The sequence below is a fragment of the Saccoglossus kowalevskii genome, chromosome 19, assembly GCF_978046115.1.
Source record: "Saccoglossus kowalevskii chromosome 19, keSacKowa6.1, whole genome shotgun sequence".
Lineage (NCBI taxonomy): Eukaryota > Metazoa > Hemichordata > Enteropneusta > Harrimaniidae > Saccoglossus > Saccoglossus kowalevskii.
In genome coordinates this window covers 4181941-4206753 of record NC_140659.1, presented here as the reverse complement: position 1 = coordinate 4206753, position 24813 = coordinate 4181941, and the positions used below count along the sequence as shown (strand labels likewise).

The following is a 24813-nucleotide window of genomic DNA, read 5'->3' as shown; positions in this document are numbered from 1 at the left end:
GGTCCGGAATGGTGAAAATGTGCCATTTTGATGCATTTTCGGCCTTAAAATGGCCGCTATTCGGCTATCGTTAATCGGATCATGAAAAAAATGCATGTGCATATGTCCCATATAATGTGTGATGTATGAGTGAAGTTTGAACATAATCGGTCCATGCATGTTCGAGATACAGGTGATCACGGACGCACGGACGCACACAGGGCAAAACATAAGTCCCCGTTTTCGGACTCCGTCCGAACGGGGACTAATTAATTTGTTACATGGCAGTGAAAGAAACTGATAACATTTCCCTGCTGCCTGTCACAGTTAATATCTTGAGAAGTTTGTTGCCAGTTCCTGATACTTTGGATTGGAAACCCTAAGGGCAGCTATAGTATTTTACATGGTGAAGTCACCGAGACTCCATAGCTATGCTGCAACTTATTTGTCAAACCATCAACATTAAATAGTGTTGTACAAGTACATCGAACACAGTGTATGGAACTGGGTCAATTACATGAGCTTAAGAGCTTAAGTTATTGGCATTACTCCATTCCTCGTTTATGGTACAGTGACTGATGTTAACAGGTAGTCTACAACGAACGTTATTTGTTACATTAACCATGGTTATATGCACTTCATTATTAATGTTTACTTTACTCATTTATGGTCAAATATTTTGATTTGCATTACAAGTATTATTTGAGATTGACATGAACTTGTTTTTAAGTGCGTGTGGGTTTGTTACAGATGTGCACGTTTTCTCCCAAAGTTCTACCCTGGCATTACTGTGTATGAATATATATTAATACCAATACATTGTGTATTTTGGGGTAAAGAACCGAACCACTAGGTCTGTGACAGTACTTTATTTTGACTGTTGTATTACGTTTAGTGACATCAAACCCCTTTATTTTTGTATCTAGTTTCACTCTACTGAAGAATTCACAAATTTCCTTTGTGCTAATAAGTCCAGCAAGCTTTCTTGCTAAAATTATACCATAAGAACTGCTGACTGAGCATTTCAGCATGAAGACAAAAATAAATGAAACATCAAATGCTTTCACAAAATAGCACAATTTATTCACTGTACAATATTCATCTAAAGAACAATTAAGTTAAAATCTTTGGTGATTAAATCAGTTACCAATAGCGTCCTAGTGTTGTGGGTGTCAGAACCAACATCTAGAGAGCTTTTTTCATTAAAAACCAGAATACAGATAAGACTGGTGGAAATGTTCAGAAATAGAAATTCCATACAAGGACTATGTACCAAGCTGTGTATAGGACTCACACAAACCCAAATCAGTGATTGAATCGGTGCATGATAAATATTACATTGTTGACATATTGCAAATACTAAAGTTAAATAAATAAATAAATGAAAGTTGTATTCTTTATTGTTGCATTTTTATTTTATCCCTTTGGACACCAGATTTTTATATTGTAAAATACTTTATTTTTACTTGGAATTAATTTTCGCTGAAGGAATGATTCAGTGAAAATAAAATCCAGCAAATATACTTTTTTCCTATATTTTATATTCAACTCGTCAGAAATCGGTAAAAATAAATTCCACCCAAAAAGTCTTTTCAGCGAAAATTAATTCCAGCTAAGTATATTACAGTAATCATAATTTCTCTTAATTGAAGACAGTGACATCTTGGAACCAGCACACTTGTACTTTCCAAGTACATGGAAGAAATCTCTTCTGGTCATTGCATGTACCAATACAGTATTTCCCATAAACATACATGAGGGCACACACAAAGCCTGAGTATGTATGCAATACAAGGTATGGTGGTCAAAGAGTTAAAATATTTGAGGTATTTTTTTTTATGATTGCACAATATTGGTTTTGTCGTCAAAACTGGATACTTTGATAGAGTTCAAGCTGAATTAAAAATTGTCATTACTTGTAATATATGCAATGCATTATGGGATAGAACAATGGTGTATCATTGTCGCACTAAAAACTCGCCAAAATTATGTAAATAATAGTATTTTACAGTAACCTGTTTAGTGAATTATGCAATTTCAAAGTTACTCTACAAGTCTTTAAGGACAGTGGTCATCACACAACAGGTGTTCAAATTTCACGTATATAAACAATTTACTATGACCACCACCCTTCAATTATTTGTTGGGTTTCTTTTACACTTATTTCATCCACAATTGAATTCAAGTTTATCATAAAATGTATTGTTACAAAACAATGAATTTGAAAAATAGTGCCTATAAAAGTTATCTATTTCAAGATTGTTTAGATTTTGAAACCAAAGACTGCTCTCTCAACCAATGAAATAAGTGAATTTCAAACCCAATTGATAGATCAAAACTTGTATGTACGATCTAAATACACTGATTGGCCAGATTGGATCACATGGTATGCAATAAAGCATTGATATAGAACAGGTCAGACAACTTTTGAAATACCTCAACCGGGGAATCCTCAAATTTGACTCTTATCTAATAAAATTATAATTAGATTTCAGATAATTTATGTTATATATGTTATATCTATTCTACATTCCATCCTCAATATTGTGTAAATTAACTATCAAGGGTAAATACAACCAAGGGCTTGTGCTTACCCATACCACTGAAACTGAGATAATCTGCACACATTAGTAATTAAATACAATTTGGAAAAACCTCCTGAGTGCTTGTGCAGAATATCACTTATTTGAAAAATTGTTAACCTTGGATGCTATACATATATAGTGTAACGAGGAAAAAAATGTATACAATGATTTATGCATAATTCTCACTGCATATATTTCATCACACACAACAGTTAAGGGAATATTAAGTATTGGTGCTGCTTTGGTGAAAACAGGAATACAGAAATGCATAATTGTGATACTTTTAGGATTTTACAATATGGTTTTCTCCAAAAGATGCACAACCCAATGTTATTTTGGCTTTTTAGCATCAAAATGAGTTGAACATTTGCTTTAACGTCAAAAGAGTAGAAGTATATAATTAAATAAATGTTTATGTGGGAAATGCCAACAGAATCATACTCTTCAAAGAACAGCTCTTTTCATTGATGCTTCCAACAGTTGTGTATTCCTGTAGCACTGTGGCTATTTCAAAAACCAAAGCAAACACTAAGTATATTTATACATTAGCATAAGTAATATATGTAAATGTTTTTGAGTGCAGGGTAAAAAGACGTGATGATATGTTTCTCCATAACAGCTATTGTGTATAACAAAGATCACCTTTTTTATTCTGAGAATTAGCAGTGGACTTGAATCACGCATTGACAATGATTGAAAGGACAAGCTAAATCAGTAATTTTAATGGATGTTCTGGACTATTTACATATAGCAATTCAGTCAAGACAATATTAGAGAGAGAGAGAGAGAGAGAGAGGGGGGGTGAATGGTAGTTGGCCACGTAGTTGTATTTAACACTGATTTAGATTTGACTAAAAGAATAATAGAATATTTAGTTGTCAGTAAGTAGTGTAAAATAATCTTGACACAAATTATAACATATTTATTATGCCATAATACTGTCTGAAAACAATAAGCCATTATAACTAAACCAAGGGAATGTAAACATGCCACTTGCATGCTTTTCAGAATTACAAGGTGATTTTACCAATCACAATAGCTGGAGTAAAATATAAACAAAACATATTCACTTTAAACACAATAATAATATGTGCATAATGATTGACATTTGTATAATGTAAATATTGGTAGAGAAGGACATTAACAAGATATGTTATTATGACTTAAGTGTACTATAGACTCACTGGTGTTCAAAATTACAATAGATTTTTCCACAAGTTGTAGTTTGTGAAATCAATATAAACTCATCTATAGTAGCTGAATATCATAACTTATGGTAAATTTATTTCATTTTTATATGAAGTTTACCTTATCAAGTACAATCAATGATGTCATTATGAAATTGATATTCAGCAATATGTGATGATAACATACCCAGAGGTAAAATAAATAGGACATATTTTTTTCACACTGTAACAATTTGTTTAAATCTTATCCCATCTCCACCTTATGAGGGCGCACTTTATACGGTGGAGATTTTATCATTAAGACATACATGAAGTGTAGTGCCCTCATACAGTGCTGAAACAAATGACCTAAACACATACCGTATTTGCTCTATTAGAAGCATATCTCACCAACAGTTACATGTATTGTATACTGTATCATTTACTCTGGTAATTCATTCAAGTAATTGTATGACCTACTAATAAAGTAAATACAGTATTTGGCAGTGTAACCTGAAAAAAGGATTACCAAAACTAACACAGACAAAAATACAAACTTCAAAAATATATCATCTTTTCAGTTGTTCTTTTTTAAATTCTGAAAATTGGCTTGCAAGATTGTTTAAATAGAAAATTAAAAATAAAATATATTTGTTGAATATGAAAAATCTAAGGAGACTGGGTTCTTGAAGACTGTATCCCTTTTTGTGTAATAATCAGATGTAATGAATGCACTCTCAAAACATTTTTGTAATTTATCATACTTCATATTTGGGGACATTCACCTACCTTGGACCATATTATATATTAAAAGTACATTTTATAATTTCTTGTAAATTCAAAAATATAATTTTAAGTTCTTGTACATCTTTTGTAGGTTTAATCTTTGGCACAATAGTTGCATGGAAATAGTTTAAAAAAAAAACAGTATGTAAATTTTATTGTAAAAGTTAAAACAAAGATGAGTTTTCAAGCTTGCAAGCCAATTTTGTTTGGGTCTATCTCTCTTCAGAGAGGTTTGAAGGATCTTTGTTAAGACTTACATACCCAAGATAATACTAAAAGTTCGGCAAATCATTACCATCTGCCAGAGCAAAGTTGCATATAGTAGCAGTAGAATCGTCATCTACCCAGCATGGTTTTTCAGTTGATTTGTAACCTTCAGCACTAGCAGTAACCATGTATGGACCAGGTACCAGTAACCGCCAATAGTCACCCATTGCCGCTAGTGAAAGATAAGAAATCAACAAGTTTTAGAACAGAAACTTGTAAATGTTTGTAATGCAGTATTTCTGATTTTTTTCTTGTAAAAATGTATTGCTATTTTTGTAGGAAAGAAAAACAGTATTAAGTTCCCTGTTGCTTGGCTACACAAAAAAGAAGCAGTATAGCATTTTATTTAATAATACATATTTTTTTGTAAAAATATTTCACGACACGCACTGCTGCTGTAAACTGCTTTAGGAGCTAGAAATTCAGGAGATCATGCAATTTCAACTTGCCCTAAAAGTTGAAAGGAACCATAGTGTTTACCTTTTCAAACATTTACAATCAGAACAACAAATCTTTGTATCTTTTAATCTTTTCTGTATCTTTTTATATGAAAATTTACCTGTAGTGACATCATGTTCAATTGGAATGACATCTTCAATTTTGTCATTTCGATCCAGAACCACAGTTTTCACACTGATAACTGCATTCGCAATACCTTCACCGTTGCTGTCAACTACCACACCTTTTATTCCAACATGTACCTACAAAAGTGGATGAAAGTTTAGGTGACGAAGTATCAATATCATGTGTGGTATATGGTGACATATGTGTGGTATGTGGTGACACTGTCAATATCATGTGTGGTATATGGTGACATGGTGTCAATATCATGTGTGGTATATGGTGACGAAGTATCAATATCATGTGTGGTATATGGTGACATATGTGTGGTATGTGGTGACACTGTCAATATCATGTGTGGTATATGGTGACATGGTGTCAATATCATGTGTGGTATATGGTGACATGGTGTCAATATCATGTGTGGTATATGGTGACATATGTGTGGTATGTGGTGACAACTGTCAATATCATGTGTGGTATATGGTGACTGTCAATATCATGTGTGGTATATGGTGACATATGTGTGGTATATGGTGACATATGTGTGGTATATGGTGACATATGTGTGGTATGTGGTGACACTGTCAATATCATGTGTGGTATGTGGTGACGAAGTATCAGTATCATGTGTGGTATATGGTGACATATGTGTGGTATGTGGTGACACTGTCAATATCATGTGTGGTATATGGTGACATGGTGTCAATATCATGTGTGGTATATGGTGACGAAGTATCAATATCATGTGTGGTATATGGTGACATATGTGTGGTATGTGGTGACACTGTCAATATCATGTGTGGTATATGGTGACATGGTGTCAATATCATGTGTGGTATATGGTGACATGGTGTCAATATCATGTGTGGTATATGGTGACATATGTGTGGTATGTGGTGACACTGTCAATATCATGTGTGGTATGTGGTGACACTGTCAATATCATGTGTGGTATGTGGTGACACTGTCAATATCATGTGTGGTATATGGTGACACTGTCAATATCATGTGTGGTATATGGTGACACTGTCAATATCATGTGTGGTATATGGTGACATGGTGTCAATATCATGTGTGGTATATGGTGACGAAGTATCAATATCATGTGTGGTATATGGTGACATATGTGTGGTATATGGTGACATGGTGTCAATATCATGTGTGGTATATGGTGACACTCAATATCATGTGTGGTGTATGGTGACATGGTGTCAATATCATGTGTGGTATATGGTGACATGGTGTCAATATTATGTGTGGTATATGGTGACAAGGTGTCAATATCATGTGTGGTATATGGTGACATATGTGTGGTATATGGTGACAAGGTGTCGATATCATGTGTGGTATATCAGTGTTCTCCACAATCCAAAATAGCTGGTGGGCGGCCTAATTAGCATAAATTTGCATATTAATTTGCATATCATTTACATACATCATTCGAGCATTTATGTCATGAACTGCCATACACACTAAGTTATTTACTATTCTCTTTTTAATTTAATTGAAACATGTTACATTTTTTTGAAATACGAACAGATTGGTCACTATCAATATTTACAAAATGCAAAAAAATCGGTGATTTATACGTTCGCAAATTATTTTGCGTTCATGAAATGCAATTCGAGTAACCAAGAGCAAGTACAAAACATAATTGAGTTATAATGTAGAAAATATACGAGGTGATTTGTCCCCGAAGCCAAAACGGACGATTTGTCAAAACAAAACCCATAACATTTTTATTTGTGGCATCAGTACTCACCCGTGCCGACGGACGGTAAGACTAAGATGCATTTACGGTCATGATACGTTGCGTTTTCACACGTTGTTTTGGAATTCATGAAAAAATGCTGGCAATCGGCAAAATAAAAGAATCTGCTATGTTCTCGAAAGATTAGACATAAAAAATGGATAAATTGAAAAAAGTATGTGGAAAAGATAATTAAAATATTAATACAAATACTCGCGGTAAACTAATCCGGCAGCCATGTTTGATGTTTATTACCGCTTTCCGAATTCAGTACACGAACACCCAGAATGCGCTGTTCCCCTATGCAACTTAGATACTTAATCGTTACAGCGCCAACAGCGGTGGGTCGCCGACAGTCGTTGAATGGGGTAAGCCAAGAAGGTCACAGTTTGCCTTTTCCATGCTGTTTCACGATGAAAATCGAGCGAACGTTGTAAATACGGCTAGAATTTTAATTTTTGTTCGAGTTTACATGCAATCTGCTAATATATTTTCTGTGCATACACATTTCGTTCGTATTTACTTCTTTCTTTCGTGATCGGAAGACGATTATTAAAAATACAGCTGTAAGTTGAAACCACTGTAGTTGCGTATCGTGAGCAATATAAAGTGGCAACAATGTCGGGGGCGACAAAGAATTCAGGCGATTGACACATTGCCATAAATACACTTGATAACTGCTTGCAGACTTCCAGTGGTCATTGTTTATGTTTGAAGTCTTGAAATAATAGCAAAATCAAGGGTTGGACAACTACTCTTTTGTTTAGGCTTGGAAAGAACAATGCAAGCTTTTTACAAATAATTTCAGCTGGATGTACGTTGGTGGGCAGGTGTTGAGAGTTACTGGGCGGCCGTAAAACTTGATGGGCGGGCCGCCCGCCTAAAACCCCTTGTGGAGAACACTGTATATGGTGACAAGGTGTCAATATCAAGTGTGGTATATGGTGACAAGGTGTCAATATCAAGTGTGGTATATGGTGACACTCAATATCATGTGTGGTATATGGTGACAAGGTGTCGATATCATGTGTGGCATATGGTGACAAGGTGTCAATATCACGTGTGGTATATGGTGACATGTGTCAATATCATGTGTGGTATATGGTGACAAGGTGTCGATATCATGTGTGGTATATTGCAACACAGTGTCAATATCATGTGTGGCATATGGCAACACAGTGTCAATATCATGTGTGGTATATGGTGACAAGGTGTCAATATCATGTGTGGTATATGGTGAGAAGGTGTCAATATCATGTGTGGTATATGGTGACATGTGTGGTATATGGTGACAAGGTGTTGATATCATGTGTGGTATATGGTGACAAGGTGTTGATATCATGTGTGGTATATGGTGACATGGTGTCAATATCATGTGTGCTATATGGTGACAAGGTGTTGATATGTGTGGTATATGGTGACAAGGTGTCAATATCATGTGTGGTATATGGTGACATATGTGTGGTATACGGTGACTAGGTGTCAATATCATGTGTGGTATATGGTGACAAGGTGTCATTATCATGTGTGGTATATGGTGACACACTGTCGATATGTGTGGTAAATGGTGACAGTGTCGATATCATGTGTGGTATATTGCAACACAGTGTCAATATCATGTGTGATATATGGCAACACAGTGTCAATATCATGTGTATATATGGCAACACAGTGTCAATATCATGTGTATATATGGCAACACAGTGTTAATATCATGTGTGGTATATGGCAACACAGTGTTAATATCATGTGTGGTATATGGCAACACAGTGTCAATATCATGTGTGGCATATTGCAACAGTGTCAATATCATGTGTGGCATATGGCAACACTGTCAATATCATGTGTGGCATATGGCAACACAGTGTCAATATCATGTGTGATATATGGCAACACAGTGTTAATATGTGTGGTATATGGTGACAAGGTGTCAATATCATGTGTGGTATATGGTGACAAGGTGTCAATATCATGTGTGGTATATGGTGACATGTGTGGTATATGGTGACATATGTGTGGTATATGGTGACATATGTGTGGTATATGGTGACAAGGTGTCGATATCATGTGTGGTATATGGTGACATGGTGTCAATATCATGTGTGGTATATGGTGACAAGGTGTCGATATCATGTGTGGTATATAGTGACAAGGTTTCAATATCATGTGTGGTATATGGTGACATGTGTGGTATATGGTGACAAGGTGTTGATATCATGTGTGGTATATGGTGACAAGGTGTTGATATCATGTGTGGTATATGGCAACACTGTCAATATCATGTGTGGCATATGGCAACACAGTGTCAATATCATGTGTGATGTATGGCAACACAGTGTTAATATCATGTGTGGTATATGGCAACACAGTGTCAATATCATGTGTGGTATATGGCAACACAGTGTCAATATCATGTGTGGTATATAGCAACAGTGTCAATATCATGTGTGGCATGTGGCAACACAGTGTCAATATCATGTGTGGTATATGGGTGGCACTGTGCCAATGTGTGCGATATATGGGTGGCACTGTGCCAATGTGTGCGATATATGGGTGGCACTGTGCCAATGTGTGTGATATATGGGTGGCACTGTGCCAATGTGTGTGATATATGGGTGGCACTGTGCCAATGTGTGTGATATATGGGTGGCACTGTGCCAATGTGGGGATATATGTGTGGCACTGTGCCAATGTGTGTGATATATGGGTGGCACTGTGCCAATGTGTGTGATATATGGTGGCACTGTGCCAATGTGTGTGATATATGGGTGGCACTGTGCCAATGTGGGGATATATGGGTGGCACTGTGCCAATGTGGGAATATATGGGTGGCACTGTGCCAATGTGGGGATATATGGGTGGCACTGTGCCAATGTGTGTGATATATGGGTGGCACTGTGCCAATGTGTGTGATATATGGGTGGCACTGTGCCAATATGTGTGATATATGGGTGGCACTGTGCCAATGTGTGTGATATATGGGTGGCACTGTGCCAATGTGGGGATATATGGGTGGCACTGTGCCAATGTGTGTGATATATGGGTGACACTGTGCCAATGTGTGTGATATATGGGTGACACTGTGCCAATGTGTGTGATATATGGGTGACACTGTGCCAATGTGTGTGATATATGGGTGACACTGTGCCAATGTGTGATATATGGGTGACACTGTGCCAATGTGTGTGATATATGTGTGGCACTGTGCCAATGTGGGGATATATGTGTGGCACTGTGCCAATGTGTGTGTTATATGTGTGGCACTGTGCCAATGTGTGTGATATATGGGTGGCACTGTGCCAATGTGTGTGATATATGGGTGGCACTGTGCCAATGTGGGGATATATGGGTGGCACTGTGCCAATGTGGGGATATATGGGTGGCACTGTGCCAATGTGGGAATATATGGTGGCACTGTGCCAATGTGGGGATATATGGGTGGCACTGTGCCAATGTGGGGATATATGGGTGACACTGTGCCAATGTGGGGATATATGGGTGACACTGTGCCAATGTGGGGATATATGGGTGACACTGTGCCAATGTGTGTGATATATGGGTGACACTGTGCCAATGTGTGTGATATATGGGTGACACTGTGCCAATGTGTGTGATATATGGGTGACACTGTGCCAATGTATGTGATATATGGGTGGCACTGTGCCAATGTGGGGATATATGGGTGACACTGTGCCAATGTGTGTAATATATGGGTGACACTGTGCCAATGTGTGTGATATATGGGTGACACTGTGCCAATGTGTGTGATATATGGGTGACACTGTGCCAATGTGTGTGATATATGGGTGACACTGTGCCAATGTGTGTGATATATGGCTGACACTGTGCCAATGTGTGTGATATATGGGCGACACTGTGCCAATGTGTGTGATATATGGGTGACACTGTGCCAATGTGTGTGATATATGGGTGACACTGTGCCAATGTGTGTGATATATGGCTGACACTGTGCCAATGTGTGTGATATATGGGCGACACTGTGCCAATGTGTGTGATATATGGGTGACACTGTGCCAATGTGTGTGATATATGGGCGACACTGTGCCAATGTGTGTGATATATGGGCGACACTGCCAATGTGTGTCAGGGATTGCATTAGTGTTCGATAATGTGGAGTCCCTGGGACCCACCCCTTATAAAATGTGTGGGTCCCTTAAAAATATGTGGGGTCCCTGCCGCTACCGCACTTTATTTTTCTAAAATAGTTTTTTGCACGAACTATTACACAATAAACATAAACAGGCATTAATCACATTTATATTGTACTTTATTTACATGTTCATTCCAGCCTTTACATGTCAGCAATCTGCATTATTTACATGGTTTACTTCTATTTTTACTGTTATTAAAATGTAATGCTGCTTGTAAAAATTTTAAATCATTACTGGGTTTACCTTCAAGTTCTTCATAAGCCAAGATAAATGAGCTGGTGTCAGACTTAACTTAGACTTAATACGATTCTGACAAGAAAAGGCATTGCCACATGGAACCTGCCGGGGTGGCGATCTTGCAAATAACGAATCGATCCATGGCTTCTAGAAAAGTGATTATTTTTTTCCCAAAGTCACTTGTGTTATATAATTAAATAGTTCATTGTTTCGATTAATATTGCCCCCAGAAAACAATACACCCAAAATTTGTACATACTAGTACTCAGTAGTACCAGATTCTGCAGTAAATTCGCATCTGGGCAGTTATGGTTTTAAAAAAAAATTAAATGGGACCAAGAAATCGGCGACTTTTCGGCAGATTTTATTTAATATTTGTTATTTAAATATTTTGCCGTCATTTTTCGTACATTTCAATCTTTCCTGACGCCTAAAATAGAGTTTAAGTTTTTATTCAATTTCAAGAGTACGTTTTTTGTGACTAGCGTGAGTGCGCAAACTTCGTTTCGGTTCGAGTTGTTGTCACTGTAAATTATGTTAAATTAGTCTTCAAACGCTTAGTTTATCTTTTGAAAACAACTATTTTTTGATTTGAAAAAAAAAATCATGCAGTTTTCCCGTAAAAATCCAAGCCAAATGATCGTACTACAACATCGGCAAATCTCTTCCGCGTTGTGTTAAATAACATTAACATATTTAAATGAGCTATGGTAATTTGAACACGTTGGCGTTATCCAGCATTTTTATTGGTTAATTGGAGATTTGACCTACTAGTATTAGGTCAACCATGCAAGACAAGGAACATGTCGGATACTCGACAGCATCGAGCGTTAATTTGCGACCGGAATTATTTGCTTACGACGAAACGAAGTTGAATTTTATTTGCATTTCATTACAATTCAACAAATTTGTTTTTTTTAAACGTTATTATAATCACTACTGAGTAATAATCAACAATTGTGAAACTCAGCATGACTGGATTGCGCAACCGTGATCATTTGTTGCTCCGCAGTTGTGATCGTTTTTACTTTGTTTAGAATATAATTTCGTTACCAATTAAATTAGGAAAATAAAGTTTATTTCACGTACCAGGTTCGTTAAAGTAATTTTTTGGAGAAAAATTACCCTGGGTGACATTGTAAGTTTTAGGCGGTTAAATTAGCAGGTCTCAGTATTGACTGTCTCGCCGTACTTCAGACGGGACTTCACACTTTCCATTGTGAAATGTAGATGCTAATAGGTGTTTTTGAAGACAATGGCACAGTGTTTTACGTGAATTTACAAGCTCTATGAACTTTGTATGCGGGACAATGGCATCGCAAACGCACACAATGCCTTTAGACCTATCATAATACGACCGAGACGTGTGCTCACCGGATGCGTCCCAGGGACTCACCAGTTGAAAAATTCATGCGTTCCACAGAAAAACTATGCTTCCCAGACGCGTAATTCCGCATTAACGCAATCCCTGGTGTGTGATATATGGGCGACACTGTGCCAATGTGTGTGATATATGGGTGACACTGTGCCAATGTGTGTGATATATGGGTGACACTGTGCCAATGTGTGTGATATATGGGTGACACTGTGCCAATGTGTGATATATGGGTGACACTGTGCCAATGTGTGTGATATATGAGTGACACTGTGCCAATGTGTGTGATATATGGGTGGCACTGTGCCAATGTGTGTGATATATGGGTGGCACTGTGCCAATGTGTGTGATATATGGGTGACACTGTGCCAATGTGGGGATATATGGGTGACACTGTGCCAATGTGGGGATATATGGGTGACACTGTGCCAATGTGGGGATATATGGGTGACACTGTGCCAATGTGTGTGATATATGGGCGACACTGTGCCAATGTGTGTGATATATGGGTGACACTGTGCCAATGTGTGTGATATATGGGTGGCACTGTGCCAATGTGTGTGATATATGGGTGACACTGTGCCAATGTGGGGATATATGGGTGACACTGTGCCAATGTGGGGATATATGGGTGACACTGTGCCAATGTGTGTGATATATGGGCGACACTGTGCCAATGTGTGTGATATATGGGCGACACTGCCAATGTGTGTGACATATGGGCGACACTGCCAGTGTGATATATGGGCGACACTGTGCCAATGTGTGTGATATATGGGTGACACTGTGCCAATGTGTGTGATATATGGGCGACACTGTGCCAATGTGTGTGATATATGGGCGACACTGTGCCAATGTGTGTGATATATGGGCGACACTGTGCCAATGTGTGTGATATATGGGTGACACTGTGCCAATGTGTGTGATATATGGGTGGCACTGTGCCAATGTGTGTGATATATGGGTGACACTGTGCCAATGTGTGTGATATATGGGTTACATGATAATTTACATAACAATTCTTACCATAGCCATGTAGTTCAAGAGTGCAGGCAAATTGTCCTTCCAGTAACCTTGCAACTCTGATGCCTGGGGGAATTTATCACAACCAAGTTCCAGAGTGATCTCAAAACAGTTGGAAGATAAATAGTTGTAATCCTGCATACCTAGAGGTAAAAGCAGATTGTCTTATATGTGGTATATTACAAGTCATAGCATGCTTACACAAAAATGAAAAAACTCTCACTCAAGTCAATATTTTGACATTTTGCTTTGTAATTCAAGAACTTTCCAGTGAATTCTATTGTATTTTTACATATTTTGACTAGCTATAGAATACATTTCTTTGGGAATTAAAGCTCGATGAAAATGTATTTACAGATCCATATTTCCTCTACATTTAGTTGTTGTATACATTAATGAGGACAGATGACACTCCACTTGCACCACAAATTGCAATTTCTATAAAAATACATTGGCTTCATGCATTATACTGTAACTCCACACAGCTGAGCTCCCATGGTGCATTACAACAACATGAGTGTCATTTTCCTCATCTTCTTTCCATATCAAAGAAATCAGGGTGATGTTTTTAAAAAATTGAAAATGGCATTTTTTATTAAAAATATTAATTACAAGAATATATTTAATAATACTGAAGAATTGTCACAATATAAATCAATCTAATATTGGCCTATCCAAAGCACATACCAAATATCAAAGTAATCAGGCTAGTCGTTTCCACAGAGAAGTTAAAAACAATTCTTAACAAGACAATCAATATCTGTCACAGACAGACAAAAATATTCACAGAGTAAATCAACTGGTAGTCAAAAAATAGAGAATTGCACATACTGGTATTATCACAAACAGACAATAAAGAACAATGTTTTTGAGCCACAAAAGTAAACAAGCAGCCAGTCGGCTGAGATAGCTCCACTGTTAGCAATGCACATTTCAATTAAATTAAATTAGAAAATGAACAATATATATAGTTTAAAGCAATCGGACTTGCTGTTTTTAACAAGAATTTGAAAATATCATGTTTTACCAAAAATGACAAAAATATTCACCAAAATTAGAGAATTAAAGATATCATGAAATGAAAAAGAGAGAGGTCTAAATGTAGTACCTATATATATAATATCAAAGCAATCAGACTTGCTGTTTTAACAAGAATTGAAGATATGATCACAAAATGAACAAATCTGGGAGAGATCTACCCAAGGTACATATACTAAGTATCAAAGCATTCAGACTTGTAGTTTTCAAGAAGAAGTCAAAAAAGTAAAAAGTTGCAGCGAACGACAGACGATCACTCATATGATAAGCTCTGCTTGACAAAGTGAACAGCAAAGTGAAAACATTAAAATGAACTTCACATACCTCCTGGAACTGGATACCAGTCGGCTCCATTAGTGATACCATTTTCAAATTCATCATCAGATGTTGTATCACATGATTCACGATCTGGATCTGACATGTGCGCATGCACGGTAGAATACGCCATCGCTAATTCACGAAATATTGCATCATCTGGGCTTTTTTGATAATGTACCTTACCATCAAAACTTGAATCATAGGGATAATTAGCAACTAGGTCACCGCCATGGAGATTGGCAGAAACAACAAATGGATTCTCATCAATCCATCTCATCATCACTTTTGTTTCAGGTTGAAGCTGGAAGAAGAAAAATTATTTATGTTATTTATTTCTTGTAATCTGTATATTATTAATTAATTTCATAGCTACATGTACAATATTTTGTTTTTTATTTCAAAGCGATCTGTACAATATTATACTATTTATTTCACAACAACCTAATATTATGGCTTTTGCAGCCTGTGTAAGCTGTATGACCTAGGGCAGCTAAAGCTGTATACAGTCCATAAAGGTTTTATATACCATATACCTTATAAGTGTAATTACAATTTTACCACAGGGAGACCTCAAACACATGATGTAATTTAGAATAAAGCATTTTGTTTTGATTGATGAAAGCCGAGTGTGCTCTGCCAGGCATGGTACGAGAAATTATTGCCTTGATGTGAGGGCGCACTTCCCATAGTATATGATAATGTGATTTATTGTACAGCAACCTTCAATATATTATAATATTTATTTCATAGCTACCTGTACTACACAGTGGCCCCTCACTAACTCGCGCCTCAATAACTCACGGGTATCACCATGGGTTCCAAAATCATAGTACACAATGTATTGTTTTTGATGTCCATTTTTTTCTTTGTGCACGAGTCTGTTCGTTTTTATTTATAAATGTGAACATAACAATGGCTAGGTGTGAAAGTGTGATCGGCTTTCAGTCAAGAAATAAACACCATTTTCGGGTTTACTTTGATGAACACGTTTAAAAACTCACTGAAACAGCCACTGGTTTCATTCTGATCTCAAGTTTCCAACTGAGCAGCATGTCTAAACGAAAGTTAACAAGCGTTTCCGTAAGAGATAAACTTGCAGCGATCGTCCGAGTAAGGAAAGGTGAAACCAAGACGAAGACTGCACGTGATCTCGGCGTAGGTGAATCCACTATATGCAGTGAAAGACGAAACTAAGCTGAGGAAGTTTATTTTTGATGTGGACCAGGAATCTGGACTCGAACGAAAACGAGCTAAACTGGCAGACAATGAAGACATTGATTAAGCTGTATATGTATGGTTTAATCAAGAAAGATCTGCAGGAACGCCACTGTCTGGTCCCATCATACAGGAGAAGGCACGCATCCTGACGTTGGCAAAATAGACGCGCTGTCTATGAAATTTCTGTACAAGGGGAGGCTAGATCAACGAATCTTGAGGCTGCAAGAAACTTTCCTAGAAAATTGAAAGAAATTATCAAAGCTGGTGGTTACTCGGAGGAACAAATTTATAATGCTGACAAAGCAGGTTTATTTTGAAAAATGTTGCCATCCAAGACACAAGCATCGGCCTAACCCACAGTAACACGAGATGGGCAATTTAAAGCATTGTTTTTGCCGAAAAACACAACCAGTAAAATTCAGCCAATAGATCAAGACATTATCCAATCATTCAAAGCAAATTATCGTCGCGAACTACTGTGGCAACTTTTGCTGTATCCAGAGTATTCATCACTGAACACAAGCTTGAAATGGTACACTATCAAAGACACGTGTTACATAACTGCAAAGGCATGGAGACAAGTTAAATTGGAGTCAATTAAGAAGTGCTGGATGAAAAGACTTGGACCTGCTTTTAGCATAGAACCGTCCACCAGTAACGAGATCGTCAATAACCCCGAACAGGAATCTGTTTCTCAGCTGATCGACACTGCCGCTTCAAATGGTTTGGCCATGGACTATATCGAGAATACATCAATGGATAGGATTACTGCTGACGACGATATTCCCACGTTTGAACTTTTATCTGATGGGAGCATTGCAGCTCTGATCAGTGGCTGTGAAACACCTATACCGTCCGACGATGAAGATGAAGAGGAATCAGACAAGGAAAACATGGAACCTCCCCCAACTTCAACAGACGCAATAAAAGGACTAGAAACTACATTAGAGTTTTTTTAATCAGTGACTGGTAATGACATTGATGGTTTGAAGTTGATGCAGTTAAATGGACTTATTGATTGTTGTAAAACAATCCAAAGAAGGAAACAACGGCAGGCAAGCATAACCCAATTTTTTAAGTAACTGTTGCTCGGTTTAATAGATGAACGAACAATGAATATTTAATGTAAACACTGATAACAGTTTTCATTGAAGTCGCCATTTTGCACCTTTTTATTCACAATTACATGTATATGATCAATGACAACCTTTTAATAAAAACTCCTTTTCTGTGTTATATAACGTGTTGATTGTTTTTATTCTGCCCCTTTGTTTGAATAAATAGCCACTTTTCCAGGAACCTCGCTAAGTCGAGGCCTTCGACAAGTCACGGTTTTTGCTTGGACCCCAACACCTGCGACTTAGCGAGGGGCAACTGTAATACAAATGAAACACATGCGCACACGGAGGTCAAAACATAAGTTCTCATTTTCGGACTGCATCCGAACAGGGACAACTGTTTAACATACCTGATGTCCAATTTTATTCAATGCCATGGAAATATGGTTGTTATTTTCAGGATTTTCAAATTCCACTGTATCCAAATCTGGGAAATCACGATTCAGATCAATTCCATTTGCATTTGCTCGTCCATTCACCCACTGATTCCTACCCGTCTCATCAAACTGAAAGTAAAAATCAAAGAAAGCTTAGAAAGAACTCCCGTGTGCTGAGAGTATTGAAGACACATTAAAAATTAATTCAAAATTACTTGTACATGCGATATTGATAGAAAAGCTGAAAACTAATTATGTACATCAGGTAACTAAATGAACAGAACAGAACAAAAAAATTATGAATTATTATGCTAATTAGAGAATTAATATGAACAAATTTTAACCCAAAATTAATCAGGCCTGTCTATTGTCCTAGAGCATTTATATACCAAATTTTATTCAAATGTGATGATCAGTAATTGAGATATCAGTGTTAATTAATTATGTTAATTAGGAGATTAATAAGCATAAATATTTACCAAAAACTAATTGGGTTTCTGCATAGTTCTCTTTAAAAGTTTCATTAAAATCCAATTTGTGGTTCTTTATATATCAGTGGAACATTATGCAAATTAGGTAATTGATATCCAATTAAAACTAATTGGGTCTCTGCATAATCCTAGAAGATCTATGTAGCCAGTCTCATTGAAATGTGATTACTACTTGAAATATCAGAAGCTGAAAATTAATTAATTATGCAAATTAGGTAATTAATATGTACTCGTATTACCTTAAAAACTATCAGGTCTGTGCAGTGTCCTATGACATCTATGTACCAAGTGTCATTGAAATGTGATGATTACTACTTGAAATATCAAAAGCTGAAAATTAATTAATTATGCAAATTAGCTAATTAATATATACTGATATTAGCCTAAAACTATCAGGTCTGTGCAGTGTCCTATGATGTCTATGTACCAAATTTCATTGAAATGTGATGATTACTACTTGAAATATCAGAAGCTGAAAATTAATTAATTATGCAAATTAGGTAATTAATATGTACTCGTATTACCTTAAAAACTATCAGGTCTGTGCAGTGTCCTATGACATCTATGTACCAAATTTCATTGAAATGTGATGATTACTACTTGAAATATCAAAAGCTGAAATATAATTAATTATGCTAATTAGGTAATTAATATGTACTCGTATTACCCTAAAAACTATCAGGTCTGTGCAATGTCCTATGACATCTATTTACCAAGTTTTATTGAAATGTGATGATTAGTACTTGAGATATCAGTGGAAAAGCCGAAAATTGATTAATCATTATGCAAATTAGGTAATTAATATTGCACAGATTTTTACCCAAAACTAATCAAATCTGCGCATTAGTTTGGAGCATCTGTGTGCCAAGTTTTATCAAAATCCAATGAGTGGTTCTTTAGATATCAGTGGAACAGTCATGAAACAGCCAAAAATCAGCTAATTATCATGCAAATTAGTTAATTAATATGCATGGATTTTTACCAAACCTAATCAAATCTGCGCATTGGCCCAGAGCATCTATGCACCAAGTTTCATCAAAAACTGATGTATGGTTCTTGAGATATCAGTGGAACAGACGGACACACATACACACACACATACACACATACAGACACACTAACTGCAAAGACTCCCTTTTTGTGCTTCGCACACGGGAGTCAATCACAAACATGATTATTAAAACTAGTTAATTTCAATAATACAAGCCATGTAGTTCCTTTTTCTGGAGTTTATGTGAAATATACAAAATACATTAGTATTATATTTCTCATTTTGTGGATGCGCTTATGAAAATTACGGTTGATGTAAGACATAATTTAATAAACTTTTAATAAAGCAAAAACAATCAGGTTCTCTCCAGAGCATTATAGGAGTAGAGAACCAAGTCAGGTCCTGGCAATTTCTGATGTTATTTTATTCCCAACTCTCCCAGGTAAACTTTATTTTAACTTCAATGACAACTCAGGTGAAAAATTCTCATTGTATAGTAAACTTAAAGAGAATGAGAACAATTACTGAACTCTCATACCAACATTTTCGAAATCCATCACAATAAAACGGAAAGAACAAGCCATGAATGGCACAGTTCCCGTTAGTTATCAAATTTTGGATATATAGTTTTGTTTATAGTAATTTAGCTGGAATATAACCATGTCAGGAATATGATTATGATGATTGTTTAACATTAAAATGATTGACATTTGTATCTGATCATCAAACGAGTACTTGTCCACATTGAGAGATAATGCTCTGGAACAGCTTTAATTAAAACAAAATCAGCCATTTTGCATACATGTATATATCTATAACAATGTATAATGAATATATATAATTTGAACATAATCAGTCAAAGCATGTAAGAGATGGCTCTAGAAGCCCATTCATTAAAACAAAATGGTCGCCAGTCAGCCATTTTGAATCAGATCTGAAAAATAAAATGACATGCATCAGGAACTCGTGATGTCTAATGTATGTAATAAGTTTGAACGAAATCCATCCATAAATGCCAGAAATGCTTGATATTTGATGATTTTTTAGCACAAAAATGGCCAGCATTCGGCGATTTTTAATAGGATCGTCAAACCAATATATCTGTATATCTATGACATGATGTATAATGAATATTTAAAATTTGAACATAATCAAAGCAAGTCAGAGATATGGCACTAGAACCACATTCATTAAAACAAAATGGACACCAGTCAGCCATTTTGAATCTTATCTGTAAAAAAAAAATGATGTGCATCAAGGTCCTATATAATGTCCAATGTATATACCAAGTTTGAACAAAATCCATCTGTAAACAGCCGAGAAATGCTTAATTTTGATGATTTTCAGTACAAAAATGGCCGCTACTCAAAACATAAGTCTCTGTTTTCGGACTGTGTCCGAACGGGGACTAATAAAAATGTTACCTCTTTTCTACCAATGGCATATCCATCAGGGTTCATTGTAGGCATAATATGAATTCTGGTATTTTCAACCAACCACACGATGGCTTCATTTCCATTCAGATATTCTTCACATATAAAGGGTATGAATACAAGCAGTAACTCCCGTCCCACCACTTCATTACCATGCATATTACCAACATACTTAAACTCAGGCTCACCTAAAAATAGAATACAATAATTACATTACGCACAGAACAAATATTTGGTTTCTGGTTATCACTAACTTTTTATCAGTTAAAAAAAATTGTTTAATGATAATTATAAAAAAAAGTACTGTAAAATCTGTATAATAAACTGTAGGTTCTACTAAAATGGTACAATCCTAACAGAAGGAATGCAGTTTCTATTAGAAATGATGAATTTTTGGTCTCAATTATTCAAAAAGAATGGGATGCAGCTTCTAATAAAGATTTAATGGTACCGTAAATACAATTTTTTACTGATTTTTTTTTCTCCTGTTCCTCATACTTATAGTGAAAATTTGTGGATTTTTGATAAGTGTCTTTTAAACGTTGTAGAACATTAGAAAAATTAAAACATGTTACAACATGTACATTTATAGGTGCAGAAATAATTCAGGAAATAACCATTTAAATTCATCTTTCTTTCAGTTTGTTGCAAGTCACTGCATGTAGAAATAATTACTTCCACATATTATTACTATATAAATAATAATTATATTTCATAATGAGCTTATTAAATACATTACACACTGTCAATAACGTGCTGTAATTTTTATTATTCTGACACAAGAACTGTTTTAGCCTGTATCCATATGTCAGATTTTTTTCTAAATAGCATTAGTCACAAATTAGATTATTTGAAATGTCTGAACGCTTGCTACCCATCATACAATGAGTCCAAAAGGTCCCAGTAAATAGACAAAAATTTTGCATGGTTTCTACAGTTAAAATATATATTATTAATTCAAATCTTAATACTGTTAAACATTTCATAAAATTGACATTTGTAACTAAGTATTCCGGTGTGATAATTGCTTTTTATTATATGAAATTGTTCTCTCCCATAATGCATTGCACACACACACATGTGCAGTTACATGATCAGTAGTACAACATTTGAATTTGATGTGAACAGGGTTTGGCAAAACGATTATACCACATTACAGTGATATAAATTACTTGAAAACAACCAATAAAACAGATGATGATGTAACTGAGCTCTTTCTGGAGCGCTACATACTAGACCGTTTTGTACTTACATGTAGGAATGCAAGGAATGGATAAATAATAAATAATATACATCTGTCATCGTAACGCCATAGTTACAGCGTGCCATAATTTTGCGGTATTTTAATCCTACCATACAAGGAAATGCAAATTCCAAATATGGAATGATTACACACGTAAGCGTTCTCTAATTAAAAAACAAAGGTTTGACCAGACTCCACACAAAGAAGTTAGCCGTTTCTGTTCTAAGGTTATTACAAGGATACCTCATGTATGCACTCAGTACATCATCGCATTGACCTCTGCTGCGCGTCAGTCGACAGTATGGCTGTACTGTCTTTTGTGCATATCCTCATAATAACCTCATAATATACATCAAATATGGATTAATACAATAAATAAATTTGGGTGCTAACAATTAGGTGTTCTGCCATTACAGCTGTGTCTTTGGAAAAAAGTTTTTGTCAATGATATAATCCCTGTTTTTAATTGGCTGAATTAAAATGTGACAAGAAATTTTAGCTAAAAAAAAAAATCACAGAATTTCATATTTGACTTCTAGAATTTCGTTTTTTGTTCTCCAAAATGTCCATCTCAGATTTTTCTTCTTAGACTAATTGCTTTGAGTCTAATTTAGGATTTAATTAATAAAAATTGAAACCATTGAACTGCATGATGATGCCTGGTGTTAAGAACACTAAAGAAATATTAACACTTGCTATAAAATTTAGAACACTCAACTGATTCTGGTACAAATGTTGAAATCTGCCATGTTTTTTGATCTACCATCATGACCTTGACCTGACAGGTCAAGAATGCCATTAACCAATCAGAATACTGTGTCAGAATACAACTCACTGCTGAAGTGAAATTCATTATTATCGAAATTGCAGTATGATTTGTTTGCATTAATTTCGCTGCCTGTTTCTTAATGTAAGTTAAGTAATTAGCACTTTAAATGAGCACTGAAATAGTTTTACCAGCTTTTATGATTATGTTAAACAGATGAGATATATTGCACCCATTCACACAATAAATCTACCAGACTTTTTTTAAATTGTAATCGTAATCACAAATCAGTTTTTTTTTGTGGCCATGAGAGTGATTGCCAAAACAAGAGTTTTCAACGGATATGACAACTAATGATGAACCATGTATGCCATATAATGTCTAAGTATGATGTATGCAATTTTGTCTTCTGTTCCACATACAATGACATACACATAACACAGTGGATTCACCATACTTTCCACAATCACATACACTCATATAAGCACATAACACAATGGATTTACCATACTTTCCCCACATGATGACACAACACAATGGATTCTCCACACTTTCCCCACATGACACACATAACAATGGATTCACCATAGTTTCCCCATACAATCACATGTACAATTAACAATGGATTTACCATATTTTCCCACATACAATGACATACATATACAACACAATTAGATTCATCATACTTTCCACCTACTATCTACAACCAAAGAAAATTAAAAGCAACAATTAAAACACCACACTAATCATTCAAAGCACATTCAAATTTGGCGTAAATGAGCAACGTATTTTACACAAGTCGCATGGGACCATATCATGGAACACAAATATATCATGAAAATATATTGATTATGATTATCCCCCCCCCAAAAAAAACTACTCTACAATTATAATAATTACAATATACGTATCTTTCGCGATGTAAGCAGTTGTCATAGCAACTATGAATCTCCAGTGAGCAATTAGCGTCAGTGAATAGCATTTTCAAAGATACATATTGTACATGTACAGATTATTAATGAGATATCAACTTACTTACAGACTAAATGAGACATTAAGGCTTTATAATTATTAATTTCAATTCATTTTCAGAATTTTATAATGCATAATTAAATATAAAGCCAGAATTTGTACAGTATTGATATCAAGTTTATTTGTGAATAAAGAGATGTACCAGAGTAAGAGGCTTTTAAAATTCAACGCACATATTCTAGATATTTTAATCAATAACTGTGCCCACCCACTCGTCTCCAAGAAAATATTTGATAGAATTAATTTCAATAATATTTTTATGCCAAGTGACCACTTCATTTGCCTTGATGGTTATTTCTATTTTTCAGTAAAGCAAAGAAAACTGTACATATATAAACTGTGCTTTAAATTTAAGGGAATTTGTTTCATATTTAAAAAATTACAGGTGAAATTATGCCCTATTAGTCTATTCTATTTAAGAAATTGTAACAGCCACAGGACAGATAACATTGAGTCAAGTCAGTTACTAATGAATTCAGTAATTGAAGTTAATGACAGTGAAAAAACAAGATAAAAATAAATTTTTGAACATTATTGCATTTTTAATTTATTATTGATTCAAATTTACCGTGAGTGATGCATTTGATGCATAATTTCAGTTTATTTTCAAAAATCCATTTGTGGTTAAACATTCCAAAATACATTTACACCACACTAAGAAGAAGACCTAAAGACAATAAAATTAATTTGCATATTTATTGAAGCTGTTTCACATTAAAGGGGAGCAGAGGTGTGGCTTTTGACACTCTGTACATGAAATTTGAGATCTATGAATGAATTCTGTCGATAAAAATAACTTGTATGTGCTGCGAAATGCCCTAAATATCGGGTATAAAACGGGCTGTGAAGCAGACGACAAACGTCCGCTTTTCCTGGCGTCATTT

At 35.5% G+C, this 24813-nt stretch overlaps 1 protein-coding gene across 1 annotated transcript in view; it reads right to left on the bottom strand.

Annotated features, from left to right (window-relative positions):
* Positions 1–1037: 1037 nt before the first annotated feature.
* The window catches only part of LOC100368040 (carboxypeptidase E-like), a 33184-nt gene continuing 9408 nt past the window's right edge, over positions 1038–24813 (bottom strand). The window contains exons 2-7 of the mRNA XM_002737987.4: positions 20880–21076; positions 17947–18102; positions 15267–15561; positions 13908–14047; positions 5343–5484; positions 1038–4955 (exon numbers count right to left, since the gene is read on the bottom strand). Coding sequence (XP_002738033.1) covers positions 4789–4955; positions 5343–5484; positions 13908–14047; positions 15267–15561; positions 17947–18102; positions 20880–21076 — 1097 coding nt within the window. The 3' untranslated portion in view covers positions 1038–4788. The remainder of the gene's footprint in view (positions 4956–5342; positions 5485–13907; positions 14048–15266; positions 15562–17946; positions 18103–20879; positions 21077–24813) is intronic.